Raw genomic sequence first — 15885 nt, forward strand, 5'->3', positions numbered from 1 at the left:
TGAATAGTTCATTCTTTTCTGTTGCTAACATTTCATTTTATGGATGTACTACAATTTGTTTATCCATTCTTGTGTTGATGGACTTTTGGGCTGCTTAATAACCTGTCAAAATGTCTTCCAAGGTGATTATACCATTTAATACTCCCACCCCACCAGCAGTGTATGAGTTTCAGTTGTCCCACATTTTGATGAGCACTCCGTATGGTTAATCTTTTTAATTTTAGCTATTTTAATAGGTATGTAGTGGTATCTCATGGTGTTTTAAATTTGAATTTCCCTGATGGCTAATAGCGCTGAGCATCTCTTCAAGTATTTGTTTGCCATGCATAGCTCTTCTTTGGTGATAGATTTGAAAATCTGTTCAAATCATTTCCCCATTTTTTTCCCCCTTGGGTTCTTTGCCTAATTATTGAATTGAAAGAGATTTTTATATATTCTAGAGACAAGTCCTTTCTTAGATACATGATTCGTGTATATTTTCTCCCAGTGGTGGCTTACCTTTTCATTTTCATAACAGTGTCATCTTTTGAAGAGCAAAGGTTTTCAATTTTGATGAAATCCAGTTTGTTTTCTCTATAGTTTGTACTTTTTGTTTCATATTACTAAAGTCATTTCATATTACCCAAGGTCACTAAGATTTTCCTCCTATGTTTTCTTCTGTACATTATGTAGTTTTAACTCTTATATTTAGGTTTATGATCCATTTTGTGTTAATTTTTGTATGTCTTGTGAGATAGAGGTCAAGGGTTTGATGTTTTGTTTCAGTGTTTTTGCCTATGGCTATCCAGTTATTCCAGCACTATTTGTTGAAAGATTATTCGTTCATTTCTGAATTGCCTTATCACTGTTGTTAGGAATCAGCTGCCCATGTATGTGTGGATCTGTTAAATGGACTCTACTCTGTTCCATTGATCTGTTTGTTTTTGCTCCAATACCACACTGTCTTGACTATATAATGTCTTAAAAATCAGATAATATGGGCTTCTGATTTTCTTTTTTTCAAAGTTTGTTAGCTATTCTAGGACCTTTGCGTTTCCATATAAATTTTAGAATCAACTTGTCAATCTCTCCCAAAGACCCTGCTGGAATTCCGATTGGGATTGCATTGAATCTATAGATCAGTTTGAGGAAGAACTGACATCTTAACAATATTGACTCTTCCATGCTATTAACTTGGTATATCTTTCCATTAATTGAGGCCTATCATAGTGTCTCTCAGCCATGTTTTGTACTTTTCAGTGTTGAGGTCTTACATCTTTTGTCAGATTTATCTGTAAGTTCTTCATAGTTTTTTTTTTTTTAACATCTTTATTGGAGTATAATTGCTTTACAATGGTGTGTTAGTTTCTGCTGTATAACAAAGTGAATCAGCTATACATATACATATATTCCCATTTCTCCTCCCTCTTGCGTCTCCCTCCCACCCTCCCTGTTCCACCCCTCTAGGTAGACAAAAAGCACCGAGCTGATCTCCCTGTGCTATGCGGCTACTTCCCACTAGCTATCTATTTTCTTCATAGTTTTAATTGCTATTGTAAATGGAATTGGTTTTTAAATTTTCAGTTTCTGAATATTTGTTGCTTGCCTATAGAAATACAGTGGAATTTTATATTGAACTTATATCCTGCCACCTTGCTAAACTCACTTATTCTTATTTTGTAGATTCTATAAGATTTTCCATATAGACTGTTCTGTTATTTATGAATAAAGACAGCTTTACTTCCCCCTTTCCAATCTGGATGGTTTTTCTTCCTACCTCCCTCCCTCTCTTTCTTTTTCTCTTTTCCTTGCCTTATTGCACTAGCTGGAATCTCCTGACAAGACTGAATAGAAGTAGTGAGCACATGTCCTTGTTTTGTACCTGTTCCTGGGGGAAAACATTCAGCCCTTCACCATCAAGTATGATGTTAGCTGTGGGTATTATCAAGCTGAGGAAGTTCTCTTCTACTCCTAGCCAACTGAGAGTTTTCATCAGGAATGGATGTTTAATTTTGTCAAATGTTTTTTCTACATCTATTGAAATGATCATAAGGCTTTTCATTTTTGGTCTCTTAATATGGCAGATTAAGTTGAGTTTTGAATGTTATCTGCCTCCCCCACTTTAATTTCTAGTCTTTCTTTGCTATCTTCATTCCTGGTGTAGGCATGCAGAATTTTCCTTATCCGAATTGTTCCACTGTTCTCCCTTGAGCCAGCTGTTTCTGCCCTTGTCACCAATACGACTCGCTGATGGCCTGTTGTGTGGAGGCAGGTATGGGCTAACTGCACAGGATTAGCAGGTTAGGTTAGTAATGAAACTGTGGCCAGGTGTGTAATGGGCACCCTGGCTTCCTCATTGTGGAAGTGGCATAACACCTACTTTGGAAGTCTGTGGTCTCAGGAGAGAACCACTGTGTGGTAGGAGACAGAGGCCTGCCCGCCCACCCACCCAGGATGCTGGCTAGTGATGCCCAGGCAGTGGTTGCTGCCTGCCTGCCTGCCTCTCTCCAGTAACTTTAGAGCTTGCTCCTTCCTGGGGACTCTGACCTGCTCAGTGCTCCTTCCGTGGAACCTGCAGAGCGCCCTTGTTTTCCCCAGACTGGCCTCTGCCCAGGATAGGAGCGTGTGGACACCTTTCTCTGTGAGCTGTGAAGCGTAGCGCACACTGGGTATCTCAGAGGTAGCCTGGGCTCCTGGTGCAGCAGTTCTCAGACCTTGAGAGGGTCTCTGCTGCCGAGTGGGGGGTGAGAAGCTGGCTCGCCAACACCTCTCCCTCCTCTTCAAACCCAGTAGCGCTGGCATCTGTTTCTAGGATGGGATGGCCTCTAAGACCAATTTTTCATTAAAGTGTAGCATATATCCAGAAAAGTACACAGGTTGTAAGTATTACATCTCAGTGAACGTTTATGAAGTGAACATACCCCAGAAACCCCTACCCAGGTCATGGAATAGAGCTTCTCCCCAGAAGCCGTTCTTGTTCCCTCTCCTAGTGTCTTTGCACCCCCAACTTCCCTGACTTCCGTCACCGTGGACAAGTCTTGCCTGCTTTTGAGCTTCCAGTCCAGCACAGAATGTATTCTTTTGTATCTGGCTTTTTCACTCAACCTGTTTTGAGATTTATCTTTGATGTTGTGTGTAGCAGTAGTGTGTTCATTCGACGTTGAATGGCTAGACCATGATTTAGTCATCCATTATACTGTTGGTGGCCACGTGGGTGGTTTTCAGATGGGGCTGTTCTGAATATGGCTGCTCTGACCATTCTCAGCACATGCATGCTCACATTTCTGTTGGTCCCTACCCCAGAGTGGAACTGCTAGGTCCTGGGGTATGAGTGTTCATCCTTACATGATGTTTGATACAGTGCACAGACTTACCTTCCTGTTCCATGTGACAATGTCCTTGGTCTTCTCCACGGTGGCCCCTGTTGCAGGAATGCCCACTGAGAAAGTCCCCATGCCCACTGCTGTTCTTCTAGCTCCACACAGAGCCCAGGGCAGCAGGTGGGGGAAAGAGGTGGCCTTGAACATGATCCCTCTCAAGTGTAGTCCCATGACAGGCTCCGTGGTGACCCCCTTTCTTGAGCGCTTACTGTGTGCCAGCCAGGCTCTGTCCTGTTCATGTGTGTATCTCTTGTCCCCCTCCCAGGAGCCTGTAGGAAGCTTCTGTCATCCTCCCACTTCGTGGCTGACGGAATAGGTGGGTGGGCTCAGTGCTATCTGCTCACCTCCTGTGTACAGTCTTCTCTGGTGCTTTCTGCCCTGGAGCATGTGATACGGAGCTCACGCAGCCCATTAGGCCATGTCCTGCCTGATGGCTGCTGTGTCATGTAGGACAGGCATACCCTCCCTCAATTACCTTTAGGGCCTGATGAGTTTGCGGATCTCACAGATTCCTGTTCCGTGGAAGGTGACAAGGGCTCCTCCGTACTTAACCCTGTGACTCGCCAAATGACTTAACCAGTGTGGCCCCCACCCAGGCTCTGGCAGTTCCTGTTACTCTTTCACATCCACCCAGCTCAGAACAGACATTGGTGACCCCGTGTGGAGTGCCCAGGAAAGTGAGGGCCACCAGACCTTGTGAGTCAGTCACATGTCTGTAACACACTCTTACTGCTTACCACGGGCATCCTGGTCGTCGGTTGTGGGTGTGGTCACTTTTACCCATCAAGGCTTGGCAGCCTCAGGTTCTGGGACCGGTTCTGGGCTTGAGGCCCTCTGAGAAGGCCTTGGTTCTCTTCTCCTTAGTCCTTCTCATGTCCTAAAGGAGCCTGCTTGATGTCGCCACTTTGGTGCTCCTGGCCGCTCAGCTGAGCCTCAGTTGTGGTGCCTCACCTGTTATTTCTGTCCTTGCCTCTGGCCATTTCTACCTATGCCTCAGGACTGGGCCATAACCAGCCCTTCCTGCATCCTCCAAGCCTGCATTTGGTGACTTGTTGAGGGAAATTCTAGGATATCCCCTGTCCTCAGGATCCTATAGCAGCCCAGTAGCAGACTGGCAGACTTGTGGCGCCACACTAGGCACTGCGCTGCCTGAAGGGATCTTAGAAACCCCAGAGCGGCCTGGCGGACAGAGCACAGGACCCTCTCCTGACCTGACCCCTGTGGGCACAGTCTCCCAGGATGGTGGTCAGTGTGCCATTGAGGATCTACAGACACAATCTGTGGTTTTCCCAACATTCCGCCCAGGCTTTCCAGCTGCCGGAGGGAGAACTGGGCTCAGGTTGGTGGCTGGTCTTGCTTTAAGTCTTATTAGTTGGACCAGCATTGGAAGCCAGGTCTGGCACAGCTGCTTCTCTGCCCAGCCCCAGCACCAGGCGTTTTTCACCGGCAGCACAAGACTGCACTGCTGTCACCTCGCTGTTTCACTTAGCATTCTCTTGGAGGTTGGCCCTGTCACTTCCTAAAAAGCTGGCTCGTTCTAGTTTTGGATCTCCTGTATTCTACATGCGTGTGGGCCGAGCACTGTGTGTGCCCCTCCCATGGGCGTCGGGTGTTTTCGTCTTGCTCAGCTAGTATTCTTACTGGCTGTTCCCACGAGAGCACGGCTGAGAGGGAGGAAACCTCACCCGGCATGCTGTCATCAGATGCACTGCCACCCGGACCCTTCTGCGAGCATGGATGCAGATAGAAAACGCTCTGCTTGGCTTTCTGACTATCCAGTTGTATCAGTGTAGGAATGAACCAGCTCCCAGATGACATGTTGAGAGCTCTTGTGCTCTCAGAAAGGGCTGAATTACAACAAGAATTGTATGTTGACCTGATTCAGAGGTCAGGAGCATTTAAGTTTGTAGTTTTGTTGGGAAGAGCTGCTGGGACAGTTGAGAGAGAGGACCAGCACTGTGGAGAGGGCCCTCTCTCACCTCTACAAGCCTCTCGGAGAGGTCCCATGGATGGTAGCTGCTCATGGTCGCTGCCCTGGGCCCTGGGCTTCCTCTTCCTGGGCTGCTCATTAGGTGCAAGCAGTGCTCTGCCTGCTGCCTCTGGGCCGAGTTGCAGCTGCAGTCGGCTGCTCTGGCCATGGGCGCTCTGCGGGCTGTGAGTGTACAACAGTCAGGGCCACGCAGGCAGTAGCCGTCCTCCAGCTGTGGATGCTCCTGGGGAGCGGATGGGCCCCACCGATGAGGAAGTGCTTTTGTGCTTTTGCAAGTGGTGAGCTTGGTGGCTGTGGCTGAGACACAGCCCCCGCCCCAGTGTCGTTCTTCCTCTCAGAAGCCGTGAATGAGAGAGACTTCACCCCTGTGGGTGCGAGATTCCCATGGGGTCCTGGCAGAGGAAGGCGCCTTTGCCAGGCAGAGCGCTGGCATGACACCTGCCTGAGGGAGGTTCCCCTGGCTCCTGCCTGGCTGTGGGACCAGGCAAGGCAGAACGGGGCCGGGAGGCTGCACCTTCCGAGCTGAGAGGTAGAATCAAGGCACATTGATTTCTTTTCCTCGCTCAGGGAGATGGGGTGGGACACGGGCTGGTCACCGCCAGGCTCTCTGGGAGATCCAGGCGCCGCCTCTTGCACTGACTTGCAGTAGAAGCAGTTAGAGTCACAGAATAGCACCTACCTTGGGAACGTGTGGAGTTCATCAGAAGCAGGAAGACTTGCTGTGGCTGAAAAGAGTGAGACTGGGACCAAATCACAGACACACACTCGCCTGGCAAAGCCTCTTTCATCCGCGCGGACACAACTGACGCCCACTGTGTGGCTTGCAGGGCACAGTGACTCAGCGAAGGATGGCCTTACAACGCTCAGCACATTGAAAGTCTCAAGGTTTGCTTGCTTCTGGGTGCCATCTGTGTCGTGTTTTGGTTTGGAAGGACAGCTTGCTTGCTGTTGAACACTTCCAAAGCCTTTCGAGCTAAGTGGGTTTTGTAAATTCTAGTCTAGACTATTCTGCTTTAAAAAAAAAAAAGAAAAGAAAAGTGACTTCCACATGGTTGGTTTTAAAGTGAACTAGTTTTTACTGCTGACCTGGCGGGCTTTGAGCCCACTGAAGGAGTTGGTGTGGGCTGTGCTGCATAGATGCAGGGCCGCAGTGTGGTCAGGGGCTGGCTAGACAGGCAGGGTGAGTCCGTCCTCGGTGTGTGCCATTTCCTTCCAGGGCCTGGCAGGGAGAGGCTCCAGTGCCATTGTCGTTTACCAAGTGTGCTGCAGCTTAGGGCAAGCGTTGAGGGCGGGCTGAAGCCCCTGCTGTTGTGGGTGGGCGTGGGGAATCCCTCTGGCTCCAGTGCACCCTGGGGGGAGACAGAGGCAGCCTGGCCATCCGTAGGTGCTGCTGGGCATGAAGCCAGCCCTGTGTGGAACTCTTGTAACCTGTGCATTTCCCTACTGTGGCAAGTCGGGGAGAGTATGTGGGTGGGATGCCAGCGTCACCAGCCTGGTGGTGTCTGGGTGCCCTCCCTCACCCTACCTAGTAAAGCACCAGCTGGGCGGTGTGTTGTGGGCAGACCCTGTGCCAGGCTAGCGTAAAGCCACACTCCACTGCCTTCTAGCTGCGTGGTGAGCACCGGTCCTCTTTTACCTTCCTGGACCCTCAGTTTTTTCTTATCTGTAAAGTGGAGTTTCGAGGAAGAAAAGCTAGAGACCTTGGCCCCTGGAGGAACCCAACAAGTAGTGGTCCTATGAGGAGAGTCAGGCTGGGTGGGCCTGCCCTGGCTTACTGCCCTTGGGTCTCACCAGTGCTTGGACTCGGGGAGTACAGGGTTTCCTCTTTGCCACCAGGGCTGCACAGGTCCAGCTTAATTAGTAAGAGATTGGGGATTTCGGGTGGAGCAGGAGCCCTTGATGCCTGGAGAAAAGGGAGCAGTGAGCAGGGGGCCTTGCAGACTCCAAAGAAGTCTCAGTTCCTTGTTTCACATCAGGGCTGGAAATCCCCCACAGGGTGGTAATTACTCAGGGCCTGGGCCTATCCCCTGAATTACCACGAGGAGGAGGCTGGTCAGTGGTGGGTCTGTGCCCCCTGGGCCGTCCCCACCTCTGCGCATGGATCCAGGTTCAGACCACTGAACCAGTTCACAGAACAACTTTCAGACATGTGATGTGGGAGTGGTGGCATCCTGCACTGTGTAGTCCACACTTTTACCCAGGCTGCTTCTGAGGGCTGCTGCCCTGCCTTGGTCCTGTCGCCTGTGCGTGTCCAGCGCCCCTTCCTTCCTCCTGTGAGTCGAGCAGCAAATGTCGTGGGTTAGGCTGGCTGGAGTAGTGACTTAGCAAGTGATGAGGGGCTCACCAGAACGTAGGCCTTACTGCTTCCCCGCCTGCCCTTGGTTCTCACGTGGTGGGAGGTCTGCATAAGAACCCTGGGAACTGGGTCAGTGGTGAGGAGCGTTCCCTCCCCGCCTCCCAGCGTGGGCCCCTGGGCGTCCCTGAGGTGTGAGTGAGGACAGCTTGAGGAGGGTCCTTTCTCTCCCCTCCCTGAGCCGGCCTGGAGGAGGCCAGTTTAGGGGGTGTCCGTGTGTTCCATGTGGAGACACCGGCTGCTCCGCCTTCTTTCTGCCTGGGATGGATGTTCGTTCGCTTTCCTGTCTGACCGTGGATACCTGATTGTCCCTCATGAATCTCCAGTCTAGGATCCGCAAGCACTGGGCGCAGTAGTGACGGAGTCAGTTCCACCAGTGGTCACCAGCTGACTGTGTGTCCACCTGGGCCACACCCGGGGCTGTCCACTGACTTCCTGCCCTGCCTCCGCTCCACTCTGAGTGCTCCCCCGCTGCCTGGCCCACCTCACCTGCTCCCTGCCCTTCCAGAGTAGCCCTCCCCGCTCCTGACACCTCCCTCTGCAGCGCCAGCCCTGAGCACATTTAGGCATCTGTGTGCACAGGGGCAGACATCACCACCCTGGGAGGGTATTTATTTGCAATAAAGAGGCCAGACAAGTAATGAAAGTAAGTGGGCTGGGACGGTGAGCAGTTCACACGGGAAGTCAGCATTAGTAGAAAGAAGGTGACATTTGGCTTCACTAATCATTAAGGAAATTCACATTAATCTGTATCTGTTGAAGGAGCCCTAATGAGAAGATGAGGCTGCAGGTGTTCAGACGTCCCTCGTGTGAATTCTGCCCTTTTTGGGAAAGCTGTTTGGCAAGTAGTTTTGAGAGGTGGTTTTTTTATTGGTTTTGGTTTGACTTCATTGCCTGGGAATGAATCCCAAGGGAGATATCCAAAGGACAGAAGGGCCACGGATGTGCCAGGCTCTTCCTGACAGCAAGAAGGTGCGAGTGACCCTCGGCCGTTATGACCTGTAGAGCTGCCCCAAAGCCCTCTTCGAGAGCAGTGCCTGGGAGTAGCTCAGAGGCTTCCTCCCCACACAGTAATGGCATGGTCTCTGCTGTGATCATGAGTGTATTTTCAGACAGACGGGTGCCAGGAAGGACCTAGCGACAGGGTGGCCTGTTGGGGTAGTGGGAGCAGTTCAGCTCCCACAGTGGCTGAAGTTAATGGAAGGCAGGTTGTGTAGCCAGCTTACTTCCCCTGGATCTGTTCTTTCTCCTGGCCTCCTGACTCATGCCACTGTCTTTGCTCTGGACCCCTCTCCCGTCTCCAGGGCTTTGGTGCCATTTCACCATCTCCTGAGGTGTTGGGGCTTCTCCTGTCCACCCTGGGAGGCCCTGCTCAGATGCTGTCCTCACCACAGGTACCCCTGGCCTGCCTTGTTCCTGACACCCATCTCCCTGTCCCACGGGTCCTGTGCTGGACTTTTTATAGGCCTGGAACCTGGATGGGAGCCTCCCCTTGGCTATATCTGAGCCTTGGCGTCCCTGCTATGCAGAGGGTCCTCTCATCGAGGGTGGGAGGCAAAGGCCACAGGCTGCCGGGGTGTCACTGTCTGCTTTGTCTGAGGCCGGAGGCCCAACCTGGCACTGCATAGACCCCAGGACTCCTGCCTGTTTGGTGTGGTGAGGGCAGGGCTTGGTCCACTTCCTGGTCCCAAGGGCCTGACTGCCTCCAGAATGCCAGGTGATGCTCCCCACACAGTGCTCAGTGCCCTTGCCATCATGGCCAGAGTGGGGGCCAGGGCAGAGCCAGAGGGATGAGCCCTCAGGGGTCCTGAACTTCCACACAGCAGGGGCAGAAAGAAGAAGGCAGAGGATGTAGCACTTTCCACAGGGCCGAGAGCCTGAGAGCCTCCTCAAAGCCGAAAGCCCCTCTGCACACCCGCCCGAGTGTAGGAGCTGCTCAGCTGTGACAGTGGGGCCCACAAGCCTTACCCCATCCCCGCCCCTGTGCAGCTTCCAGGAGGGTCTCCAGCTGTGTGAGGTCTACAGTGCCAGCTTGCTGCCAGCCCCCAGGGTTGCTCAGGTGTTCTGCCTCCCCCCTCCTGTCTGGCAGCAAGACAGTGTCTGCCCAAGGACAAGGACACTCTGTGCCGCTGGGCGCGCTCTGCGGGGACTGCTGGTTCAGAAGTGTGTGGGGACCCAGGGCTCTAAATATACCAGGGTGAGGTCACTGGAGTGGAGACAGGCCATGTGGCAAGCCCAGGACCCTGTCAGGGCCAGAATCCCAGGGCTGGGGACAGGGAGAGGGTGGCCTTGTCCCTGTGGGACCGGCCTCCTCACTGCCCAGTTTGTCAGTATTTTTTCTTGGAAAAAAGTGCTTTGGGGCTCCTAAGAAATCTTTGTCTACCCCAAGGTTGCAAAGATATTCTCCTGTTTATTCTAGAAGCCTTAGAGTTTTTGCTTTCACATTTAGGTCTGGGATTCATTTTGAGTTAATTTTTGAGTATGCTGTGATGCTTGGTGTAACTGGAATCAACAATATGTATTTTCTGTGACTTTTCATCCTTCGTGGTTTGAACTTCACCTTGTTAATGCACTGAAGCTGCAGTGTGCTCATTTCTAGTGCTCTTGAATTTCTCAGTCTGTTCCTTCAACTCCTGGAAGACATTGGTGTCGTTATAACATATGACCACATGACCCACACCTTCCTGTGCCATCCCCATTCATTAAATGTGGTGGTAATAATAGTACCTTCCCCTTGAGGTTGTGATAATTCAACAAAGTAGTGCTATGTGGAAACAGACCTTGGTAGAACAGGGCCTGCCTCGTAGCAAGTATCGTGTGAGGGATAGAATTGCTTGGTCATGAGACATGCACGTGTTTGATTTGACTAGACACAGCCCCATCGCTCCCCAGACTTGGCTGCACCCCAGAACTACCTGGTATTGTCAGACCCCATTTCCACCAGTCAGGTGTGTATGCAGTGTAGCAGCCACTGGTGGGTTCGGTCTGCATCTGCTGATGACTAAGAGAGTTGAACACTGCTGCACGACCTCCTGTTTTGTCCAGTTCCTATTCGTGTCTCCTGGCCCAAGTTCTCTGTATGCTCAGATGGATCCTTGGGGCCCTGTGGCATTGGTCTTCTCCCACTTTGACTTTTGCTCTCCTTGTGGTGTCTTTAGATGAACTCTGACGATCTCATTAATTTAACTAAATTGATTAGATTATTACGTATGGCTCTTTTCAACTTGGTGCACTTTATTTGATAAATCTTTCAACCTCCCGTCAGATGGCAGATTTGAGTGCATCTCCCATATGAAGAGCAAATCTTGTTTCATAAACACAGTGAATCTTAGCTGAGTGACAGCCACTTCGACAGGTGGGCGTGTCCATAGACAGGCTCATGGTAAACTGGTCACCATGCACTAGAGGAGGCAGACCGGAGGGTGCGCGCTGGGTGCCATGCTGGCCCCTGGGAGCAGGTAGGAGGCTGCACGAGGTGGGGGCTTTGGTGATGCTGGCTCCACTGGCTCTTGGGAAAGGGAGCGTTCTGGAGCAGGCTGGCACGGGGAGAAGTGCCTGGGGTCTGACCAGTGGCTCTTGTTTTGCAGATCCGGAACATGGTGGCGGTGCAGGAAGTCATCTCCAGCCTGGAGAAATACCCCATTACCAAAGAGGCACTGGAGGTGAGCATTTCTGGCCTGAGCACTAGGGAGGGCAGTGAGGGCCAGGCCTGGGCTGCCCCAACCCAGGTCTTTCCTGGCTTCTTGGAGCCTCAGAGACTTTGCTCACTGGCCCAGCGGGGCCTTAAGAGGAGTGAGGGGGGGCGTGCCCTCCTGGCCTGCACTGTGCCAGCCCACAGCACATGCTCCAGGAGTACCGTCTTCCCACAGGCACTGCAGGAAATGGGTGGCTTTAGTCTGGGGCCTCTTTCTCTGCAGGAGGCCCTGCACACTCTGGGGTGCATGCCCAGCAGAGGTTCCAGTGAGTGACGCTGGCTCAGGGCCCTCTGTTTGCTGTTGCCTTTGCCACAATGTGCTCCCCCAGGATGCTTTGCAGTAGACTTAGATGGTCCACAGCCTCCAGGAGTTGGGAGCCTGTGAGATGATGCTTCTGAGAATGCCGTCTCCGGGACCATAAGGTCTGAGGACTTGGGAGCTGAGAATTTAAATGTCACAAGGGACCCAAAATCCTCGTAGGTTTTGTGTCTGGGAGGCCAGTGGTTTAGGGGCCAGTGGGGTCATTTCAGAGACATGGGGCCCTTCCCCCCCTTTCTGTCTCAGCTCCCTTTTCATGGGGTGACCCTGTCCTAAAAGTGTGTCATCGTCTCTCTCTGGCTGTAGGAAACCCGACTTGGGAAGCTCATCAACGACGTCCGCAAGAAGACAAAGAACGAGGAGCTCGCCAAGCGGGCCAAGAAGCTGCTGCGGAGCTGGCAGAAGCTCATCGAGCCCGTGCACCAGAATGAGGCTGCACTGCGGGGGCTGGCGGGTGCCCCCGGCTCGGCCAACGGGGGCGCCCATAACTGCCGGCCGGAGGCAGGGGTGGCCGGCCCGCCCAAGAGCATCCATGACCTGAAGAACCGCAATGACATCCAGAGGCTGCCCGGGCAGCGGCTGGACAGGCTGGGCAGCCGCAAGCGCCGGGGGGACCAGCGTGACCTCGGTCACCCTGGGCCACCTCCCAAGGTCTCCAAAGTGAGCCACGACTCCCTGGTAGCCAACTCGTCCCCCCTCCCCACCAATGGGATCAGTGGGAGCCCTGAGAGCTTCCCCGGCCCCCTGGACGGCAGTGGGCACGTGGGCCCCGAGGGCAGCCGCCTGGAGCACAGCGAGAATGACAAGCACAGTGGCAAGATCCCCGTCAATGCCGTGAGGCCACACACCAGCTCCCCGGGCCTGGGCAAGCCCCCCGGGCCCTGCCTGCAGACGAAGGCTGCGGTGCTGCAGCAGCTGGACAGGGTGGACGAGACTCCAGGTCCCCCCCACCCCAAGGGGCCGCCTCGCTGCTCTTTCAGTCCCCGGAACTCACGGCACGAGGGCTCCTTTGCCCGGCAGCGGAGCCCGTACACATACAAGGGCTCCGTGCCCAGTCCCTCGCCTCGGCCCCAGTCACTCGATGCCACGCAGGTGCCATCACCGCTTCCGCTGGCCCAGCCGTCCACGCCCCCCGTGCGGCGGCTCGAGCTGCTGCCCAGCGCAGAGAGCCCGGTACGCTGGCTGGAGCAGCCTGAGGGCCACCAGCGGCTCGCGGGGTCGGGCTGCAAGGCAGGGCTGCCACCGGCCGAGCCCCTCCTGCCCCGGGCAGGCTTCTCCCCGGACTCCTCCAAGGCAGACAGCGATGCTGCCTCCTCCGGTGGCTCGGACAGCAAAAAGAAGAAGAGGTACCGGCCTCGTGACTACACGGTTAACTTGGACGGGCAGGTGGCCGAGGCAGGTGTCAAGCCTGTCCGGTTAAAAGAGCGGAAGCTCACCTTTGACCCCATGACGAGACAGATCAAACCTCTGACCCAGAAAGAGCCAGTGCGGGCTGACAGCCCTGTGCACACAGAGCAGCCGAGGACAGAGCTGGACAAGCCCGAGGCCAAGGCCAGCCTCCAGAGCCCTTTTGAACAGACAAACTGGAAGGAGCTGTCGCGCAACGAGATCATCCAGTCCTACCTGAGCCGGCAGAGCAGCCTGCTCTCGTCGTCGGGCGCACAGACCCCGGGCGCTCACCACTTCATGTCCGAGTACCTGAAGCAGGAGGAGAGCACTCGGCGCGGGGCCCGGAAGCCGCACGTGCTGGTGCCTCACGGCCCACCCACGGACCTCCCAGGGCTAAGCCGTGAGGTCACGCAGGACGATCTGGACAGGATCCAGGCTCATCAGTGGCCGGGGGTGAACGGGTGTCAGGACACACAGGGTAACTGGTATGACTGGACGCAGTGCATATCGCTCGACCCGCACGGCGACGACGGGCGGTTGAACATTCTGCCTTATGTCTGCTTGGACTGACTGGCCTGTCGGGCTCTAAGTGCATTCCCACCTTGCAGTCAGCCATAGAGGGCGGGCGCCAGGGCCCGGCCGCCTCCAGTGGTTGGGAATCCGGAGTGGGGGGTGGGGGTCCGGCCCAGGGTGGGAGGGAGAGGGAGCGAGAGTCTCTAGGTCTCTCTGTGCTCTTCCCTCAAAATTCTCCTTCTTTTGTGAAATGCTGCTACCAGTTTACTAACAAAATTGCAAAGGAAGGACCACGTGGAAGGAAGGCCAGCAAAGTGAGTTCAGAACTCTATAGCAAACCAGCTATAAAAAGCGTTAGCCCCCCACCCCGGAAGAGGTGCGGACGCTTCCCAGCCCCCAGTGAGCTGGGACCTCAGTTGCAGGCAGGCACAGAAAACCTGTGGAAGAGGTTACCTTTAACACAGCAACAGAAGCACGCATCTCATCTCTGCATTTTCTGTTTTTTAACATGGCCCTGAGTGTTTGAGGCAGTGGGCAACGCTGTGGCCTCTGTTTGCACCCCACCTGGCCAGCTTTTCCATCATGGTGCCAGAAGCTTCTCAGCTGTAGCGAGCTGCTGGCATCAGGCAGGCCAGCTTGCCAGCCAGTTTGACCCATGCTCCCTGGGCGTCCACACATTTGTATCTGGTTTCAGTTACAACCCAGTTTTTAAAGAAATGCTGCAAAAATTTAAGTTTTCTAGAGTTTATTTTACCCCCCTCTTCCATCTGACCGTCAGACGAATAACTTTCCTTGTTCCTCCCTCTTCATTTTCCCCTTCCTGCACATATCTAGAAAAGTTCACCTTTCTAGAGTCCCCTCCCCAAAAAACACAAAAGTAACCGTGGGTGCTACTGGTGTGTAAGCTGTACTGTTGGGTGAGAAGAGACCTGTCTGTACGCTGGAAACACTCATAACCATTCCTTTAGATTCGTTTGCCTTATGGTTATTTGTCATAAACGCGATTTGCAAAAACAAGGAGCCTTAGTGAATGTACAGTACCTAGACTTCTGTGTTCTCAGGACGCAGAAGGGAGCAACTTTGCTATTTGGTCCAGTAAGTGGACACCTTGTGATATAAATGTGGAAATAAAAAAAAAAAAAAAAACATTTGCACAAACCAGTCTGAGAACTGTTTTTAATTTGGTCCTTTACAGCCATATCAGCCCTTTCTGGATTCTGGATTAGCCAAGACCTGGACCCCATATCCACGGTTCAGGCCCCACAGCTAGCCAGACCGTGGGGAGGTGGGCAGGGCAAAGTCACCAAGTCAGCCTATTAGCCTTCTGCATGGAGACTGACCTCCACCTTGCCTTTCATTCACTCAGGGCCACGATGCCTCTTCCATCTCTAGAGTCACCTGCTAGCTTTGGGTGACAGACCAAGGGGCCACATCCGTCTCCATCCAGACCTCATCTTCCCCAGAAAGAAGCCCTCCCAAGCTATGTTTGGCAGCCTAGCCCTTGGCCCTAGCCCCAGGCTGCCAACTCCCCATGCAGGCCTGGGGTTGTCTTACTATGTGGCTGGGGCTGACTTTTTAAAAAATAACTTTTCTTCCTTGACTATAAAGTGATAATCTTTTAATTCTTCCCCCTTGTCTCTGAAACCGTATGCTTCGGCTTTCTAGTTTTTTTCACTCTGGCATAGGTCTTCTTGTCCATATCTACTTAATTTCACAGGTAAGAAAGCAGCTACCCCTTTAGAGGGGCAGCCCCATAGGGCAAACCAAGGGGTCCAGGAACATTCAGTCAACCCAGAACCACAGTTTCAGAGCCAGGGGGGAATTCTGACATAGTCTTGGTGCAGGACACACCCACTCCCAGAAAAAGTAGGTGAATAACTTTAAGGGCAGTGTGAGGTTGAACTCTGCCCCTGCCATCTACCATCTGTATGGATCTGGGCTAATCACTTTACTCCCATGCACCTGTCCCCATTTGGGAGATGCAAGTGCTACCTCAGAGTTGTGAGGACTAAAATCATCAAACTTTAGGGGGGAAAAAAAGCATGTCAGCAGGACCATTTGTGCTGTGGAGTAACTAGTTTCCGAAGTCCACAGTACCTGTTTTCTCACTTTGTAATATGGCCAGCTGACATGTGGGTATCCTGAGGGTGACATTATTCTTGTGACAAAGGGTCACAGGCACAGCTGGAAGCTATTAGGGTGCAGGTTGCCATCCAATGAGCCTGTCCTTCTCTCAGGCCTGGGCTTTGAGGGAGGTCACTGCTCCCC

General features: G+C 52.9%; 1 protein-coding gene across 1 annotated transcript in view; it reads left to right on the top strand.

Moving 5' to 3' along the window:
• Positions 1-14766, top strand: part of MED26 (mediator complex subunit 26) — a 39920-nt gene extending 25154 nt beyond the window's left edge. The window contains exons 2-3 of the mRNA XM_057540167.1: positions 11290-11364; positions 12022-14766. Coding sequence (XP_057396150.1) covers positions 11290-11364; positions 12022-13674 — 1728 coding nt within the window. The 3' untranslated portion in view covers positions 13675-14766. The remainder of the gene's footprint in view (positions 1-11289; positions 11365-12021) is intronic.
• Positions 14767-15885: the final 1119 nt, after the last annotated feature.

Source organism: Balaenoptera acutorostrata, chromosome 2, assembly GCF_949987535.1.
Source record: "Balaenoptera acutorostrata chromosome 2, mBalAcu1.1, whole genome shotgun sequence".
Taxonomy (NCBI): domain Eukaryota; kingdom Metazoa; phylum Chordata; class Mammalia; order Artiodactyla; family Balaenopteridae; genus Balaenoptera; species Balaenoptera acutorostrata.